At 40.9% G+C, this 17619-nt stretch overlaps 1 protein-coding gene across 3 annotated transcripts; it reads right to left on the bottom strand.

Moving 5' to 3' along the window:
- Positions 1-749: 749 nt before the first annotated feature.
- Positions 750-15612, bottom strand: cacul1 (CDK2 associated cullin domain 1). Of its 3 annotated transcripts, none has more exons than XM_069658664.1 (8): positions 15243-15612; positions 14756-14882; positions 14491-14593; positions 14312-14407; positions 14028-14130; positions 13660-13749; positions 2473-2611; positions 750-2356 (listed from the first exon to the last, which is right to left on the bottom strand). In XM_069658664.1, the coding sequence occupies exons 1-8, from the start codon at positions 15379-15381 to the stop codon at positions 2317-2319; spliced, it is 837 nt and encodes a 278-aa protein (XP_069514765.1). In that variant the 5' UTR covers positions 15382-15612; the 3' UTR covers positions 750-2316. The 3 variants fall into 3 exon arrangements, with proteins under 3 accessions (XP_069514765.1, XP_069514763.1, XP_069514764.1); XM_069658662.1 differs by having other exon boundaries at positions 15090-15612; XM_069658663.1 differs by lacking the exon at positions 14312-14407 and having other exon boundaries at positions 15090-15612.
- Positions 15613-17619: the final 2007 nt, after the last annotated feature.

A 17619-nucleotide genomic window follows, 5' to 3' on the forward strand; every position in this document is an offset into this window, starting at 1 on the left:
ACATCTGGCTCTTCAGTGTGTATCTGTATTCTCACACACCCACTGGGTCAGTCGCGATGTTAATCTGAGTGACAGATTTGATTGTCTGAGTAGCGTCACGTGTGACGATTTACAACGAATTCATTGGTCTGCGAGTTTCTTGACCCCCAAATCACTACCGCAAAGACAAAAAGCTGCGCAGGTTATAATAGATGCGCTTGTCAAAACTATGAATAGGTCCGGGTCCGGAGACGACGGCAGTTGGGTCCGGATCGGGACCGCGGTCCGCCGTTTGGGGACCGCTGGTTTAGAGTATAAGACCCGAGCGGCTGACCTGTGGGCAGTCTCATCCGGATGGAATCGTGTTTATTTGTTTGAATTTATACGGGAACAAACTCTTGCATCAGATTCTGGCAGCCTCTGTTTTCTTGTCTGAGTTTTTTGAAGACTTTGATTATATTTTTAAGTTTTGAGTTTCAACCAAGTCTTATAACCTATTTTTAAGATTTTTTCAACCATGTTTTATTATCTATTGGGGATTGAAATTAAGTGGTTGACAAGAGGGTTCGGGGAACTTTTTTGCCACTGTGTGACCCATCCAACCCCCCAGACCAAAACCAAACAGACTTTACTTGATGCAATGTTACCTGATTTCTGTCTTTTCTCCCATATGAATAACTACTTAAATATGGGTTGTAGTATCTGATGCACAGACAAAGTTATACTGTCATATATTTTTGATTTAGACAGTCCCCAAAATAACCACGACAGAGCAGCCAAATGTGTTTTATTTTACCATTATATTGCAGTTTTTAATCTTGAATAGCCATAGAGACATTACCTTATTACTGTACACCCTTCCAAAATGTGTCAATAAAAGTACCTTAAAGTTGCTTTAAAGTGTTTTAATATCACTTGAGCCTAACAAAGAGACGGGTCAACCAAAGCACAAACTTTTTTGGATTAAAGACAATGTAAATGGCTCAGTGATGCAGACAGCATACAACATTAACAAAGTTAGCTTGAATCCAATGCATTCTTAAAAAAAAAAAAAGATGTACTGAAAATCCTCTTTGGTATAACAGGATAATACCATTCTGTATACTTACACAGTAAAGGCAATATGAAGAAGAGAATCTTAGTTGAGGTCAATGAATTAATTCTCCTAATCTTATGTCTGTCCACACTTGTTTGTGCTGGTGAAGCAACAGGGTTACAGACAATGTGTGAAACTGAAGCACATATAAATAGACTGCACTTCCAATTCAATGTTCTTTTACACACACATTCATACACTGATGGCAGAGGCTGCTATGTAAAGTGCCAATCTTAACCATGTACACAAAGTCTCACAATGATGGCTGTGCCTTCATTAGAAATTTGGGGTTCAGTGCGTAGCCCAAGGACACTTTGACATGTAGACTGCAGCAACTGGGGATTCAACAGACAACTTTTCTATTGAAAGAGGACAATGTACCACTGAGCCACAGCCACCCAAAGTATTTTTGTAGTATTATTAGAGTCTTGATTTGCCCAGTTTATTTAAAAGACACTATAATGTTAAAGTTAAGGAATAAATAACCTTTTATCAACCTATCTTACTTGAGGATCTGATCACAACAGAAACCATGAAGGCACTCTTTAGATGGGAGAATGTGAAGAAAACAATTCCAGCAGGATCCCACAAATACTGAAGTTGGATGCATCATAATCACAGAGCAAAACACTATTATAGAAGTTTTGGTTCTATTTTTTAGTGCAGTGAATTAAGCTGCTAGAAAATGACATTATATTCTTTTGTTGTTCATAGTGTATTGTGTCCTATCATTGGAGGTGAAACTGAAACATTGTCAACATTGCAATTATTGCATTGAAGTTGTAATGAATATGGATCGAAAATAAATAGATTTCTATTGATAGAAAAAGATCATAACAGCTCCCTAAAAGTGAAGCCAAGACATTTCGAGCGCCCCCTGCTGACTGGCTGCAGTATAGGTCATAAAGCCCCACCTCCTCCATGTTATCAGACGGGACGAGTCAAACTATAAAATCAAAATACACGCCAATTTTCTTTTTTTTTTAACATGTTTTTTGTCATCATAGTTGTTTAGGCTATGGCAGCTCCACCCACCTATCTCAACTGTGCAGCTCTGGCTCCAAATGAGGTCACCAGCGCAAGATGGCAGCGCCCGTCATGGGGGGGTATTTTGGCTTCAATTTTGTACAATGAGATTACATGGAGACTTGTTTCCATCTTTATATACAGTCATTGGTGATGAAGATGAAGGAAAAACAGTAATAGTTTTTATAACAACTCTGGTGACAGTGGCTCTGTAATCAGGAGTCATCGCTGGCCCGTTTGCGAGACTGGTCACCTCTGGGGGAAAAAACAAAACAAAACAAAACACATCAGTGAAGTGCGTGCCAAAAAGTTGGGGTTATGTTCAAACTGTGACTGTTGACGAGCTTAGATGAAACACTCAGAGAACTGACCGTGGAAATCCGTTCATGGAGAGTTCCTTCTGTAACTTCTGGTCACTTCTGGCATAGTTAGGCAGCAAAGACTCCACAGCAGGTGGGTTGATTTGGGGAATAAACCCAGAGAAGAGAGCAGGGGCTAAATTGGCCCACCCTAAAAGAGGATACCAAAATTCTGTAGCAGATAAGAGCGGCATGACAAAGAATTGTTTGCTTATTTTAGAGAAGAGACAATTTTCACAAAAGACTCTGTTACATAGGACATCAGAGGCCAAAAAGCAGGCCTGGAAAAATTTAAAAATAAATATGAAACTACCTGACTTTTTGTTAAAGGATTTGTCAGATTATAAGATGTTTTTTAGCTGAAATAAACCATAATATGTTGTGATTATGTCACTGCTAATTGCTGCTGTTAACGGAGGGCCCTTAGACAAGATGTAATCACAATATAAAATGACAGTGAGCTAATACTTTCATTAAACAGTTACAAAGCACAGCGATGTAAAAGGTACCGACACATTTAATTAAAAAACATTTTTAACAAAGCATTGATCTTACACAGAAATGCAATGTATCGACTGATTATCTTTATTAAAATCAATCTGGCTTTTTATTCCTATTTATTTGTGAGTTGCCATATATTGTGCAACCACTGACTTTGGAAACTGCTTGAAGGCAGTGTTGTAGACGAGTCACCAAATCTCGAGTCCGAGTCGAGTCTCGAGTCCCCAGTGTTCAAGTCAAGTCCGAGTCACCAAAGAATACAAGTCAAGTCCCCATTACCTGAGTCAGAGTCCAAGTCTGAGTCCTCAAGGTTTAATTTAACCTTAAGGATGTTAAATGCTATTAAGCTGAGCTTTAACTCTGTATCATCGGAGTCCTCATGTTTATACTTTACCCTGTAGTGGGTGTTATTTTGTTAAAACACGGAGCCAAATAATCAATAAATTATTATAAATGATGTTGAGTAGTGCAGCTTTCCAGGTGATTTCTTAAATTGTGTTTTATTCATGTGTGAATGTCTTCCTCAACTATTTACTTTAAAATATTAGAGAAGCTGATTACAGCAATTGTAAATGTTTCTATGTGTGCAGTAATGTCACTGCAGCAATTATCGTGGGACATTAAAGCAGCAAAACTACAAAGAGATTAAACTGATATAAATTGACAGGACAGAGGAAACTCCACAGAGAACTGAATAAACTTTTAGCATCTAAAATAAAACTTTGAAGCCCAGGATGTATAAGGAGGACCGCTATTTCACTCCAAACTATTTCACTGTAACCTTGACTGAAAGTGTGGGACCTTTTGTTGGTGTAGATAACACATTTCATTTCATTCTAATTAGATTCTGACCGATCCTATTAGCGTGTCTCGAGATTTAAATGATCAGTGAAGTTACAGCACTGTGTGTCGTGCCTAAATGCGCAGGGCAGAGACTCATCGCAGAGAATCATTTCTGCTGTGGCGCGATCAAGGCAGGTGTCCAATAAACTCTAAAATACCTGCAACCCACCCACTTCTAGGGATGGGTATCAAGAACTGGTATTTTTTTTCGTACCGTTACTTAATTAGTCGGTACCAAAAGTACGATAAGCTCATGGACAAACAGTGCTCCTATCGGTATTTTCCGTAAACATTACATCTTATTATTAACGTTTTCATTAAATAGTTTCATTCTAACGTAGCAGGCATCCGTCCTGCTGATGCTGCAGATGCGATTAGCCAAACAAAAAATCCAGTTAACAAGCATGGTTCTAATAAATAAGCCTGTAGTTATTCAGTCACTGTTGTTAGTTAGCTGCCTCTGCTCCCTCCCGTCGTGAGCAGCGTATCTAGACATGCTCATAAGAGAAACACACAAAGACACAGACATCCGCTGCTGCATCCCTCCTGTAAAGGCATTGATTAACGGTACAACCTTGTTATGGCACTGTTGTTAAGTGCAGCTGTCTAGTGCCAGTGTCATTCAGAACAACATCGGTTTTGATCGTTTCGGCACGCAGTGTCTTTAAAGACGAGCCACCTTCACGCTCGGCTCACCTGTTGCTGTGAAAACGAGATCGCAGGTGAGAAACTCAAAATGCGAGTTGTTATTTGGGCGCCTTTTAAATCTTGCAGCCCATGATAAGAGAAAGAGAAACAGAAAGTGGCAGGGCAGGACGAGCCTCTGTGTGCAGCAGGTGAAGGTGTGTGTGTAAAATGAATTCATGAGAGGCAAGATGAGCAGACTTAAGTATTACAATATAGGGAAGTGAAGCAAATTTCTGATGGGGAAATACAGTGTAACCTTATTTAAATAGAGAACTGTTTTAAAAAAAATATCAATCATGGAAAAATTATTGTGTAAGATTTACTTCACTACAGTGGAGTCCAGCTGGTTTAAGAACGCTGGTAACTGATAGCTCGTCTAAGTGTGAATTTTGAGTTGCTATGACAGCCAGAAAACAGTTTGTATTGCTTATGGTTACTGTTACTGTCAGACACCCTAATAAAGACATGTCTTTGTTTTTTGCACCAAATAATGGAGAGTAATCGATAAGTATCGTCATCGATAAGCGTATCGGTATCAATACTGGTATCAATTAAATCGTAACAGTACCCATCCCTACCCACTATTAACCAAAATTTTAATTCTTAAGACCCCGTTAGCCCAATCCACAGTAACGTGACTTCAATCCACGCATCACCACAACACACCCAATGCTGCATACACATATCTACAAGTTTACAGTGCAACAGTAACATAGCGGTACATTTAACTTGGATTTAATTAATTAATCACTCATCATCTAACTGTACTGTTCAACCCTGAACAATTCAGCAGTCTCTACAGCCTGCATGAATGGCTAAAAACATACTGCACCGCAACTGGGCAGGGCTTTAGTAGCCACTTTGACTGTTTTTGGACCAGAAATGACCTCTACAAATCTGGTGGTCTGCACCCCAATGTGAAGGGTGTTAAAGAACTTAAGAACTTCATCCGGCATATTGTTTTTAATTGCGACTGATGTCTCCCTCAGCACAACCCTGCTCCAGAAGCCATTCCTGTCCATAATCTCCCTGGGTCGTGCCATTTTACTTAATAGATTACATAACTGGGTTGGCATTTCTGGTTCTCTGCTCTGTTGAGGTACACAGGGTTTGGTCCTTGGACCAATCCTTTCTTCACAATACATGCTCCTCTTGGTAACTTTTTTAGCCGATTTCATGAGATACTTACCACTGTTATGCCAATGATACACAAATCTACTTCTCTGCAAAACCAAATAACCTGAACCAACTGTCCTCCGTTCACAATTGTTCAGCCACTATCCACAAGTGGGTGTCTCTAAATTTTCTCAATTTAAACCGATAAAACTGAAATACTTTTAATTGGACCCAATAACTTCACCTCTGCAGTTAAACAGTTTATTAGCTCACTTCAGTCGAATATCAAACCTACCGCTAAGAATCTTGGAAACATATTCGACATATGTCTTTTGACCATCACAGTGCTAAGCTGTCCAGTCATGTTTCTTGCAGCTAAGAAATATAGCAAAAATCTGATCAATACTGTCCTCTTCTGATCTCGAGCTATTAATTCACACCTTTATTTTCTCCCGCCTGGATTATTGTAATTCCCTTTACACATGCCTCAGCCAATTATCTCTCAACCGTTTACAGTTAGTTCAAAATACAGCAGCCAGATTGTTAACTACAACCAGCCGTCGATCCCCTTTCTCCCCAGTTCTTGCATCCCTCCATTGGCTCCCTGTAAAATTCAGAATAAACTTTAAGTAGGGTAGGTTTTTCACATTTGAATTGATTCTCATTTGAATGACCCAATATAGATGAATAAATCCCGAGGTCGATCTTTAAAAATATATATAAAAACGTGTCTGATCCCTCAAGTTTCTGAGCGCTCCTGAATGCAGCATGACTTAGCCGAAACACGGCAGTGAGGGAGACATGCCCGGACTACTTACTGCACCTACTATAGAGACATCAGTGATCGTCAACAGACTCTTTTCATTAGGTGCGCGTCCATGAATAGGAAAGTTAGTTTTGCACTGATGTTTATGTTACACTCTGTTAGGGTCAGCTTTGACCGCGAGTGTATTTTCAACCATGTTGTTAAACAATATGCCTTTTCCCATAACTCCTAGTCTCGTGTGGTTTTGTACTCAAATCTCGCGCAAGTTGAACCCCAGTTCGTTTAATCCAAACCATAAGCAGATGTACAGACTAAAAATCTGAAACTGGAAAAAAAGTTCATAAGCTGTCTAATTCATAAAATTGTTATTATGTTAAATGCTGCATGTTTGTCATGTTAAATAAAAAGTACATGATGTAACTTCTTTGGGGTCAATTTTTTATGTAACCATTAAAAATTTTGATAATGCACCAGGTTAGAGATGCATTGATATTGTAACTGAGATACCAAGCCCCAATTACAAGCCCCAGTTACATTTCTGACCCTCTCTTCCCATATTCCACTTCTCGTCCTCTCCGTTCTTCTAATCTCGACCTGCTATCAATCCCACATTCTAATACCAGAACAAAAGTTGATCGTGCTGTTGCTGTTTTAGCCCCGACTCTCTTGAACCATCTTCCACAATCAGATCTGCTGAATCTTTGGACAATTTCAAAAAGTTGCTAAAAACTCATTTGTATAGACAAGCCTTCTTGTAGCTGTCCATCGCTTTCTTGTGTTTAAATTTGTTCTCGTTTTCTTTTTCTTTATTTTTTGGCCTTGTTCAATTTTGTGATTTTTTTAAAATGTTTTCGATCAGATTTTTCATGCAGCTCATTAACTCTGTATCTTCTGGTCCCATTAACATTACTAACCACATATCTTCCTGGGAGTTCTTGTGCTCCCTTGTCTTGAAGGTTCCTGAGGATCGTTGCTGCAGACCACCTGCTGCTGTGGACCTGCTCGACTGCAACAACTACTAACATCAGCCTTCCCCATAGTATCATTATTGTTGCTGCTAATGCTAATAGTAGACCTGTTGACTTCAACTGTTACAATTACGATTACCTCAGCCTTTATCATTACTCTGCTTCTCTCGCTAATTTATTTATTTATTTATCTAGCTAATCTTCACCCTAGTCTACCACTATTATTGGCATTGTAACCATAAGTATGTGTCTGTTGTTGTTCATGTAACAAGGACATATGTTGTTGTTGTAACAAGAACATATGTTGTTGTTGCTCTCTTTGCCTGTCTCTATCCTGCATCTCCTTCTATCCCATTTTCGGCCCATCCAGTCGAGGCAGATGGCTGTTCAACATGAGTCTGGTTCTGCTCGAGGTTTCTGCCTGTTAAAAGGAAGTTTTTCCTTGCCAATGTGCCGAATTGCTTAGTGCTACTCATGGTGGATTCATGTTGGGCCTCTCTTTAAATAACTTAACAAAGAGTCGGTCTAGACCTGCTCTTTCTGTAAAGTGTCTCGAGATAACCCTGGTTATGATTTGGTGCTATACAAATAAAATTTGATTTGATTTGATTTTTATTCCTGTGTCTGTGAAGACTTTGTAACCTGGTGTTTTGTGTGTGCTATATAAAGGGCTATATAAATAAAGCTTTACTTACTTACTTAGCTGCAAAGTCTTTGAGAGTAAAACGCATGATACATGGTGCTTCTTTATGCATCCTGGATGCTGAATGAACGGGCATGCAACACACGTGTCAGCTCTCGCTTGAAACTGAGTACATTATTAACCTCCTAAGACCCGAGCTTTTGTTTGGTATGCATTTTTAATTGCTCCCACCTTTTGGGGATTAATAGGACCTAATAAGTATAAAACTTAAGAATCGTCTTTGTGTTACATTGAAAAAGTCCCAATGTCCTCATGTGAGTACCTTGTCGTAACAGTGTTGTAGCTTGTTGCTATTGATAAAATTAGTCAAATTTGTCTGCTATATCAAGCTACAAAAACACATTTTGGTCGGGATCACGGCCATCTTGAATGTACACTGTTCAGCGTAATTTGCTTTTGTGACCACAGGTTGGTGGACAAAGGAAGGAATGAGACCAACGGGTCTAAGTTCCGCAGAATTAAATATTATGGTGCTGTGAAGCCAAAATGTAATGTCCCCGTATGACGCAGGGTCTCAGGAGGTTAAAAACAATAAAACATTTCTTATCAATAAAAAGGTCCAATTCCTTCTCTCCATCTTCCGATTCCAAATGCTGTCAATGCGCGAGTCAGAGTCCAAGTCAGAGTCATCAGCGCTCAAGTCCAAGTCGAGTCACGGGACTAGAGTCCTGGACTCAAGTACTACAACACTGCTTGTAGGATTGCTTGGCGAGGATATTGTCCATCTTACTCCATCACTTAGTTGGGGCTGCCAAAAGCTTTAGAGAGAGGTTTTACACTTGTGGCCACTCACAAGACCTGCATCAGATTGTTTCAGAATCATGGTGTTGCGGAGGCATTGGTGAATTTTTTCCTGTTTGCTTGCATATTCTCGGCTATATTACAAAATAAATGATGGTCATTGGCTCTCGAATATACCTGTAACACACAGCAAATTACACTTTTTACATTTTAGGCTGTAGCTTGAGAAATTAACAGCCAAGATAGCCAATAGACTACCCTAAATACAGTTTAAAAAGTTTTCTAAAATTCTATTTTATTCCTATCTTATCCAAAAGAATATGTCTATTTACCAAACATCTTTGACAAAACAGATCACTTTACTTGGTGGGTGAAGAAATAAGGCAAGTGCATCCTGGGTTGGATGAAAGAAATATTTCTCTATTGATGCAGAGAGGATTGTTGTTCTTTTTTTTCATTTTTTCATTTTAGATTTTTTTTTTGGCCTCTCATGGCTTTATTGAGAGGACAGTGGATAGTTGGCGGGAGTTGAACCCGTGGCCCCCGCATCGAGGACTGTAGTCTCTGTATATGGTCCCCGATTTAACCGTTGAGCCAAACCAGCGCCCTCAGACCGTTTTCTACATGAAACCCCTTATGCTCTCTTTATGCTTTCTTCTCCTGTGTGTCATTGTAAATCTTTGTATGCTTGTTGAAGGTAAGTGTTGCAAACTGAAGTCGGTTTCCGTCCCTTTGAATGAATGTGTTTGAGATGCCCATTGCCCTCATTTCACCTGTGCACTAAGGGGGGAATTCACTAAGAATAAATTGTGGCGGCTGATAAATTGCGTATCATTTGCACCCGCTATCTGCTCCGTCTCAAGGTCATTCACAAAGCAAATAGCACTAATTATATTCCAGCACAAACACACCCATAAAGTTTTGCAGATCTGTGGAGATTGCTCTTGTTTTGTGTCTGATTGTGGGGAGAAGCTGTCTGCACCTCCTGTCTCTGCACCTCCTGTGATGGGTCTCAACTCTATGCACAGATGAGCAGGGAGAGGAGGGGGCAGCTCTTTTAACAGTTTATTGTAAAGTCCAGACTCGACCGGTGTTCACTAGTTTAAAGATCTGTAATGAGGTTCATTATTTAAACGAGTGCGCAACGTCATAATGTCTCCAAAGTGTGCCTGTGTGCCGGGGAAACTGTTGTCATGAACACTGGAAACTCAGAGCGTGACAGCCCTTATAATAGGCTATTGTGTCACAGTACCGCCAGCTCTCTGCAGACGGTAATATTTTCATTCTAACTGCGCAGTGCTGTTAGTGCTGGCGTTTGGAAATTAGGTGCTTTTTGCCACGAGGCTTATTTGCATAGAAAGGGTTCCATAATTGCCCCGGAGCACAGAGACGCTGTTTGCTGTGCAGCGCACTTTGGGGTGCATTGAACCCTCTGTGTGAGCTTGGAGAATGAGGTGGAGTCTTTTTGTGTCATTTGCACAGTTTTTGCATGAACATTAAACCCCACTTACTTCACTTGTTCCTTAAATGTAATAGTTAGGGACAGAAACTAAATTGCTTCTCAGGTTGTATAACTTGCCTTTATTGTTATTGAAATAAGCCATTCTCTGTAGTGTATAATTTGATTTGGGGTTTTGATTGTTTAACTCTCCCAAATAACTTCCATTCTGTGCTTAAATTAGTCCCAGTGAGCACTAACCAGGATTTCAAAGTGGAAACTTTGCTGAAAAAAGTGTGAAATCAGGTCTGAAGATCCAATACCTTTTTTCAACCAGCTAAAATACGGTTACGACATCAATGTGTCAGAAATTAATTATTGTTTTATCATTTTGTTAATTTATTCATTTTAGCAATGAAAGGGTGACGAAAGTGATGATTGTAGCAGCATTTCTCCAAAATCATTTTGCAGCACTGGGTGAAATCCCGTCTACACAAAGATGTCATTTCAACGCATTTTATTTTTCATACAAAAATCAAAAATATGGTGCTTTATGGGCTGTGTGATGTTAACGAGAAGGTTCAGAGACACCGTAAGGAGAGCAGTTTTGAACATTCTCCACAGAACAAGAAAAAAGAAGACTGTACATGCCCAGGTACTTGGGCTGTGCAGCTCTGACTATGAAGGCAGAATGACCCCTGGATGCTGACATTGTTCATTAATACCTGACGGACATGTGTCAAGAGAATTCGGTATCTGAAGGCGTTGAGTGCTCTGCTTAATGCAGCGATCATGGAATCGAATCCAACTCAACCCATTTTGCAAAAAGAATTTCGTTGGTGACTGTGATGCACTGTTCACTTATATAATTTACTTGAATCTGAATCTTGTGACAGAAGCAGGTGGAATCTGGTCGAAACACAAACGTTTAGCTAATCAACGTCTTCAAATAGTGGGTGAAAAAACTTTCACTTTTGAACCAGTTTTGAACATCTTTTCAACAGGGGCCATAGTTGTCTTTTAAACGTCTTTTCAAACGTCTTTTCGAAGGAAAAATGCTCGCTGGGGTTCATCTTGTTAAAGCCCCTGGAAACCCAAATCCACAAAATCCTTCTCACTATGCAATTTAAAGTCTTATGTACACACTTGTAAGCATGTTAAACGTTTTAGAAATGACTTTTAATCCAAAATGGAGTTTTTGCCATTCTTACTTTGTCAACTTCCCTGACGCTGGGGTTAAATTGGGCGTGGTCAGTGAAGATATTTATGTTGTCATAAATTTTCTTGAACCAATTGTGAAATAATCAACAGCAGTTGCCCCGCCCTCACAGGTGCAATAACACTTCTGGGCTCGCGATCAATCCCTCTCTCTGAGTCTGCGCTAACTTGAACATCTCTGCACATACCTGTTGCAGTTACCTACCTAACGATCGCCTTTTCCCCCCATCATGCCTGTGTGTGCTGTCCCCGGTTGCACATCCACCATCTAAGATGACAACGTGTCATTCTTTTATTTTCTAAATGCGGCGGACTTGGAGAAGCAGCAGTGTTTCCGCCACATACATGTAATGAATTGTTGCAGCCGCTGCTTCAGAAGTTGTATTTGAACGACTCTTTAGAGATTTCCGCTGCAAATCAACGAACGTCCATCCTCTCCTCATTGAGGAAGAGCACAGAAACAGTGAACTCGTGAAGTCTTGGCAACCACATAAACAACAGCGGAACCAGTTTACTTCTAACGGCAAAAGAGGGTCCGCTCCGCATCGCTGACATCGGCATACATACGCAGTTCTATTACGCAGTGTAAACAATCCACGTGCCCATATCAGCTGTGCGCTCAGTATCAAACTCTCAGCTCCCTGGCGATCTCCCTCCAGCAAGCTGCACAATATTATACTGAAATGAGGAGATATTGTCTGTCTAACTCCGTACGTCCCTACTGTTAATACATTGATTGTCGTGCTTTATAAAGCTTATAAAAGGAGATGTCATTTGGTAACGATCGATCGTTTAGATCGCTACGTCATTAATAACGTCCCTCGTGCACACGCGACTCACGTGCTGTGAGAACTGAATTGCGAAAGAGAAAATTTGTAACTTTTGTGACTTAATGAAACAGACTGCTGATGAAGACAGTCAACACAGCAGACAGAGAGACAGACAGAAGCGGGGGCGGGGGGGTTGAGCGGGGCCAGTAGTGGTGCAGGGAGCGGAGGTGCAGGTGTGCTGGGGGACTGAAGCAAAGTGATCAGATTAAAGTAGTTTGTGAATTAAAACTTAATGAGGTGAAGAAGAAAGTACAATTAAACTGTGGAAGTAAGAAACAACCATCTACAAAGAGGGTAAGTTACATGTTATGTGCTTCTCACAGAAATCATTGATATATGAGATTCATTGAAATCAATTAATTACAAAGCCTGTCAATAATTAGATTCATTTTTTTAATCACCTGACAGCAATAGTTTGATATGATGTGCACATGCGCACATACCTGGGTGGTACAACACCCTCTACCCTGCTGCTGAAAAAAATCCTAGAGGAAACACTGCTTTCCCACGCGCCATTGTTGTGTTGACAGTTGCCATGAGAACTCGGACAGGCAGACCCCGGCAGGTGTCAATCAACACGGGAGCTGCCACGCCTACACAGTCCTGAGAAATTGTCTGCACAGCCAAACGAGCTGTTTTTCAAGAAGATTTTCTAGTGGTTCTGAACGTTTATTTTCACTCAGATTTTTGTGGATGCTTTATGACTCACTCACAACTGATATCATATATGCATTTTTGCTATTTCAAGCTGAGTTTCCAGGGGCTTTAAAATGATGCATCAGTCTGGTTTGGTGATCTTTATTCAGAAACCTTGTATGTGGCTGCACTCATTCATACATTTGTTTTTACCTGAATCAATTGTAATCATTTACTTGCCATAATTTTTTCATCATTGTATTCCTTGGATTGATATATTCATGACTTCATGGTGCTTCATCATATGGCTGCGCTGGTATGATTATTTAGTAGTAAGCTGAGGTTTGTTTTTTATGTGCAAATGGATAGTAGTTTAATTAATCTTTATATTTATGAAGAACATGGTTAGTCTGATTTGTGTAACAATCACTGTACACCAACTCAACAACTGCATGGCAAATTTCAAGTTCTCTCTTTGAAAGAGTGATAGCTCTGAGGTTGATTTTAAATGACTTAAATCCTGTTAATCAATATAAATTTAGACTTTATCTGATGCCAGAGGGTATGTGGGATCTGCTTCCTCTTAACAAGATTCAGTTACTTGCTATAATAATGTAATAAATTTATGCCATAATTAGGCATAGAGATTACATAAGCTTACAGCAGAGGTGAACTTCTATTACATTAAAAAAGAGAACACATACAGGAGCTTTTTGGGAGCATAACAGGTCATGACAATGAACATAGCTCACCTGGTCGAAGGCTGTAGAGGCCTTTAACCACGCTGGCCATTGTAGATGGCTGCACTTGAAATGGCATGGATTGAGCTTCGATAAGAAGAGCTAAACAAGAAAAAAAAATCAATAAAAACACATGTTTAAGAAGACATTTGTACTAGTAAGAAATCCAGCAATTAGATGGTGCTCATACAAAACGGCAAGATTAGAGAAAGGTGCACAATGGACTGACACAAAAATCTGTCCCGGATATGGGCAAAGGAAGGATTTTTTAACAGAATGCAGCAGAAAACTTAAGTTGCAGGTTTAATATTACAAGCAGAGAAACCATTTTTAAAATGTTAAGACAGCCATCGGTACTTCAAATGCAGCAATACACTCACACATCAGTGTGTTCACATGCTTTTCCGCAACGTGATCAGCAAACAACTTCATCAGATCCTTTCTTAGGTCTCTGTTTAGCTTTGACTCGATGTAGAACTTGTTCTGAAAACATTCAAAATAAAAGAAATTGAGAAACTTGCACAAAACTGAATACAAGCAACACTCTAGAGCAAGGCTATGCTTGGTGGCATGGGATGTGCTAGACATTTAAGAATGTAATTCTCTATGTTGCTTTTACAAGAGATATTCCTCAAAAAGAAAACAAATTAAAAAATAGGCCTACCAAGTACATAAATACAGGAACTATACATTGAAGAGAGGCTGTGTATTGGGTCAGCGCATCGTTAAAGTTCTCAATGACTTTCTCAGGAGAACTAGCCTGGAAAACAATCATAAAAATCTTAGTCAATTTTATACTTTTGTGTGTGCACTGTGTAATAGTTTCATTGTTTATAAACTTACTTCCAAATTGATGGAAATCTGTTGCAGATGGGTTGTTATTTTTATGATCAAATCATTGTAGAGCAGCTCTGAGTGCTGCTGACAAACACACTTGTAGACGTAACTAGGAAAACAAAGCAAAGAAAACACTTAAAATTGACTAAGAAGCAACAGTGATCATTTGGCAAGTTAAGGGGTCTCCTCGAGGCAAAATAAAATCACAAGAAAAATCCGACCTTGCTCAGCTGTGAGTTTTGTCAACACCCCTTTACCTATTTTGTCTTACCTGTATATCTGAGCATAAGAAACAGAGATGTGGTCCGTTGGATTGTGAATTAAGAGACGGTCAATTGCCTTTTCCAGGTTTGGCCAGTGGTTTTCCCGGTAATCTTCCGCAGCCATTGCATTCAGAACTAAGCGGAAAGAGGAGAGCCGGTAAGAGTTATAATGACACATTTGATTGAAAAAAAAAACTCAAACAACCATCGGATCTAACGTTCTTACTGACGATCTGCTGCCAAGACAGCCGTACACACATTAGTGTTATAGTAGACCAATCAGTTGAATGGCTACAGGATATCGGGCCTTGTTGTCATTCTGCCTGCTTTAGGTGAACTTACTGAATTTGGAAGTAGAATGGATGGTAAATTTTCCTTCAAAAGCGGCAGGCGGGGCCGTGTCGCTGGTCTCTCTGACTTGCGGCTCACTGCTCTCACTGTCTAGAACCGAGTCTATGAACTTTGACCGTCCCAAACTGCCAGACAGCACTTTACCTCGTCGACACCCAGTCGTTGCAGTCGGCAACTGGCTACTTGTATATGTGCGGAATTTGCCACTGTTGCTCGCACAATTGTTGTGGTTGTGGTCGTCTTTTATGTCTAAAATGTCATCTTCCATCGCCTCCGAGATCATATTTACTCGTGCACGCCGACGCCTAGCAAAGACAGACAGCGTCAAGCGTCTGTGTGGGAAGCCATCTCGGTTTGCAGCTGCTGTTGATTTCTTATGTATCACAGGACCGCTGCGACAAAACAGAATTGGCGTGTCTTGTAGTTATTCGGACTGTTGTGCATTCGACGATAGACCCACTTGAAACAGAAATGTACTTTCTTCTTCTCTTTTCTCTTTGTTTAGTGCTTCTTCTTCTTCTTCTATTGGCGGTTGGAAAACAACTTTATGGTGCATTGCCACCACCTACTGAACAAGAGTGTGTATTACACACTGTGTAACATCATGCCATTTACCTGTTCTGTTACTGACAGTGCTGTATTATATGTTCCACATTTTCTTTAGTGTTAAGTAGTCTCCCTGTACAGCTGCACCTCCAGTCATCAGTCCGTCAAGCTCCTGAAGTTCGCGGACAACACCACCCACATTGGACTCATCTCTGAGGGGGACGATTCCGCCTACAGGTGGTATATTGACCATCTGGTCCCTCATGTACAAAGGGTGCGTACGGACAAAAACGTGGCGTACGCTCTTTTTCACGGCAAAGTTCAGCTGTATCAAGAGTGAAATGATCGTGGAAATGTGCGGTGCCTCACGCCAACTTCATGGCTGGCGTACGCACGTTTCTAAAGCTGTTGACCCTTTGGCGACACTTAGAGGTGATGCTGGGAAATGTGAAAACAATTAGTCCTCAGACTGAGTGATGTGCACATCAGAGACACATGAACAATTAACACTGATGAACAATTAACACACCCACGTGTCTGCAATTACATGAGTTGATATAAAAGCATGCGCAAAGTGGTGCAAAAAATACCATTAAAAACAATGGCTGCTTTAGCAGTATTAGAAGACATTGTAAATGGTGCAATACGAAGAGAGCGTGTGTTCAGAGACAGAGAGGATTTCCTGGCACATGATGACAACTGGCTCATCAGCCGCTTTAGCTTCCCGAGGGCAATCCTCCTGGAACTGTGCGTAGAGCTGCGGCCGGCCTTGGAGCGCAACACAGCGAGGAGCCATGCGCTGCCTGTGCCCATACAGGTGCTGACCACACTGGGGTTCCTAGCAACCGGGACATTCCAGAGGGAGCTGGCCGACCGATCGGGACTGTGCCAGTCGACCCTGAGCCGAGCCATGCCAGCCGTGTGGGACGGAATTATCCGCATGTCAGCCAGGTATATCAAATTCCCATACAATGCATCAACATTAAAGCGCAATTTGCAGCGACAGCCGGTTTTCCTAATGTGATCGGAGCTATCGACTGCGCACACATTGCTATAGAAGCGCCATCACATGATGAATTTGTATATGTCAACAGGAAACATTTTCATTTGATCAATGTACAGATCATATGTGATGTGCAAATGCAATTAAGCAACATTGTGGCGAGGTGGCCTGGTGCAACGCACGATTCATACATTCTGAGCATGGTTGGGAACAGACTGGCACTGTGCGCGATTGGTGGCTTCTTGGTGAGTAAATGTATTCGTGTAATTGTCCTAATATTAATCTCCGTGATGCGCATTGAGCATGTGCCCCCAAATTCTATCCTGTTTTCACAGCATCATTACTAGTCGGTGGTTAAAGTTAGTGACTTGTTGTTTTTTGCTGGTTAAACTACAGCTTAAGATCTTTCTAACAAGCCCCTGGTTGTCTCTGTGTGCAAAGTACTCATGTTAATAACCCTGTGCGTAAAGTGTGCAATGTCTTAATCAGCCTCACCTTTTCCGCGTTTTACGCATGAACCTCTATCTTATAGGGCTGTGAGCAGGCTACTGTATGAACACATTTGTTGTGAGTTACACAGATACATAGGTATTTACCTTGGTGGTAATCAGAGTCACCCACATGTGCTCCCACCACCCCTGAGAGAGCAGTGTCGCCCACAATTGCGGAGACTCTCTGTTCAAACGGGGTGGGCCCCTCTTCTCCTGTCCCCCCGCCTGTTTTGGCCACACTTTGGCGGTGGGCAGCCATCCTCCGCTTCACATCCACCTTGATGTCGGACCACTTCTTTTTCACTTCCGCTTGTGTGCGCTTCTCTGACCCCAAAGCATTGACAGCCTCACACACACTCTCCCACTCACTCCTCAGCACATTTTTGCGCGCCTCCACTTCAGCGAGTAGCGCCTCCAATTCACTCAATTCAATTTTCTGATTCGTGCAGAGAGGGGAATCTCAGGTGCAGGGCTCATTTAA

The sequence above is a fragment of the Semicossyphus pulcher genome, unplaced genomic scaffold (genome assembly GCF_022749685.1).
Source record: "Semicossyphus pulcher isolate SPU_LCO1_2020_fin unplaced genomic scaffold, fSemPul1.0.p SCAF_12, whole genome shotgun sequence".
Classification (NCBI taxonomy): domain Eukaryota; kingdom Metazoa; phylum Chordata; class Actinopteri; order Labriformes; family Labridae; genus Semicossyphus; species Semicossyphus pulcher.

Excerpts from the sequence above, each read along its gene's own strand:
- cacul1 (XM_069658662.1), bottom strand. The coding sequence starts at position 15,381 with ATGATCTCGGAGGCGATGGAAGATGACATTTTAGACATAAAAGACGAC. Across the intron at positions 14,883-15,089 it reads CCATTCTACTTCCAAATTCA|TTCTGAATGCAATGGCTGCG; the intron begins GTAAGTTCACCT and ends CTTTCCGCTTAG. Across the intron at positions 14,408-14,490 it reads AGATTTCCATCAATTTGGAA|GCTAGTTCTCCTGAGAAAGT; the intron begins GTAAGTTTATAA and ends ATTGTTTTCCAG.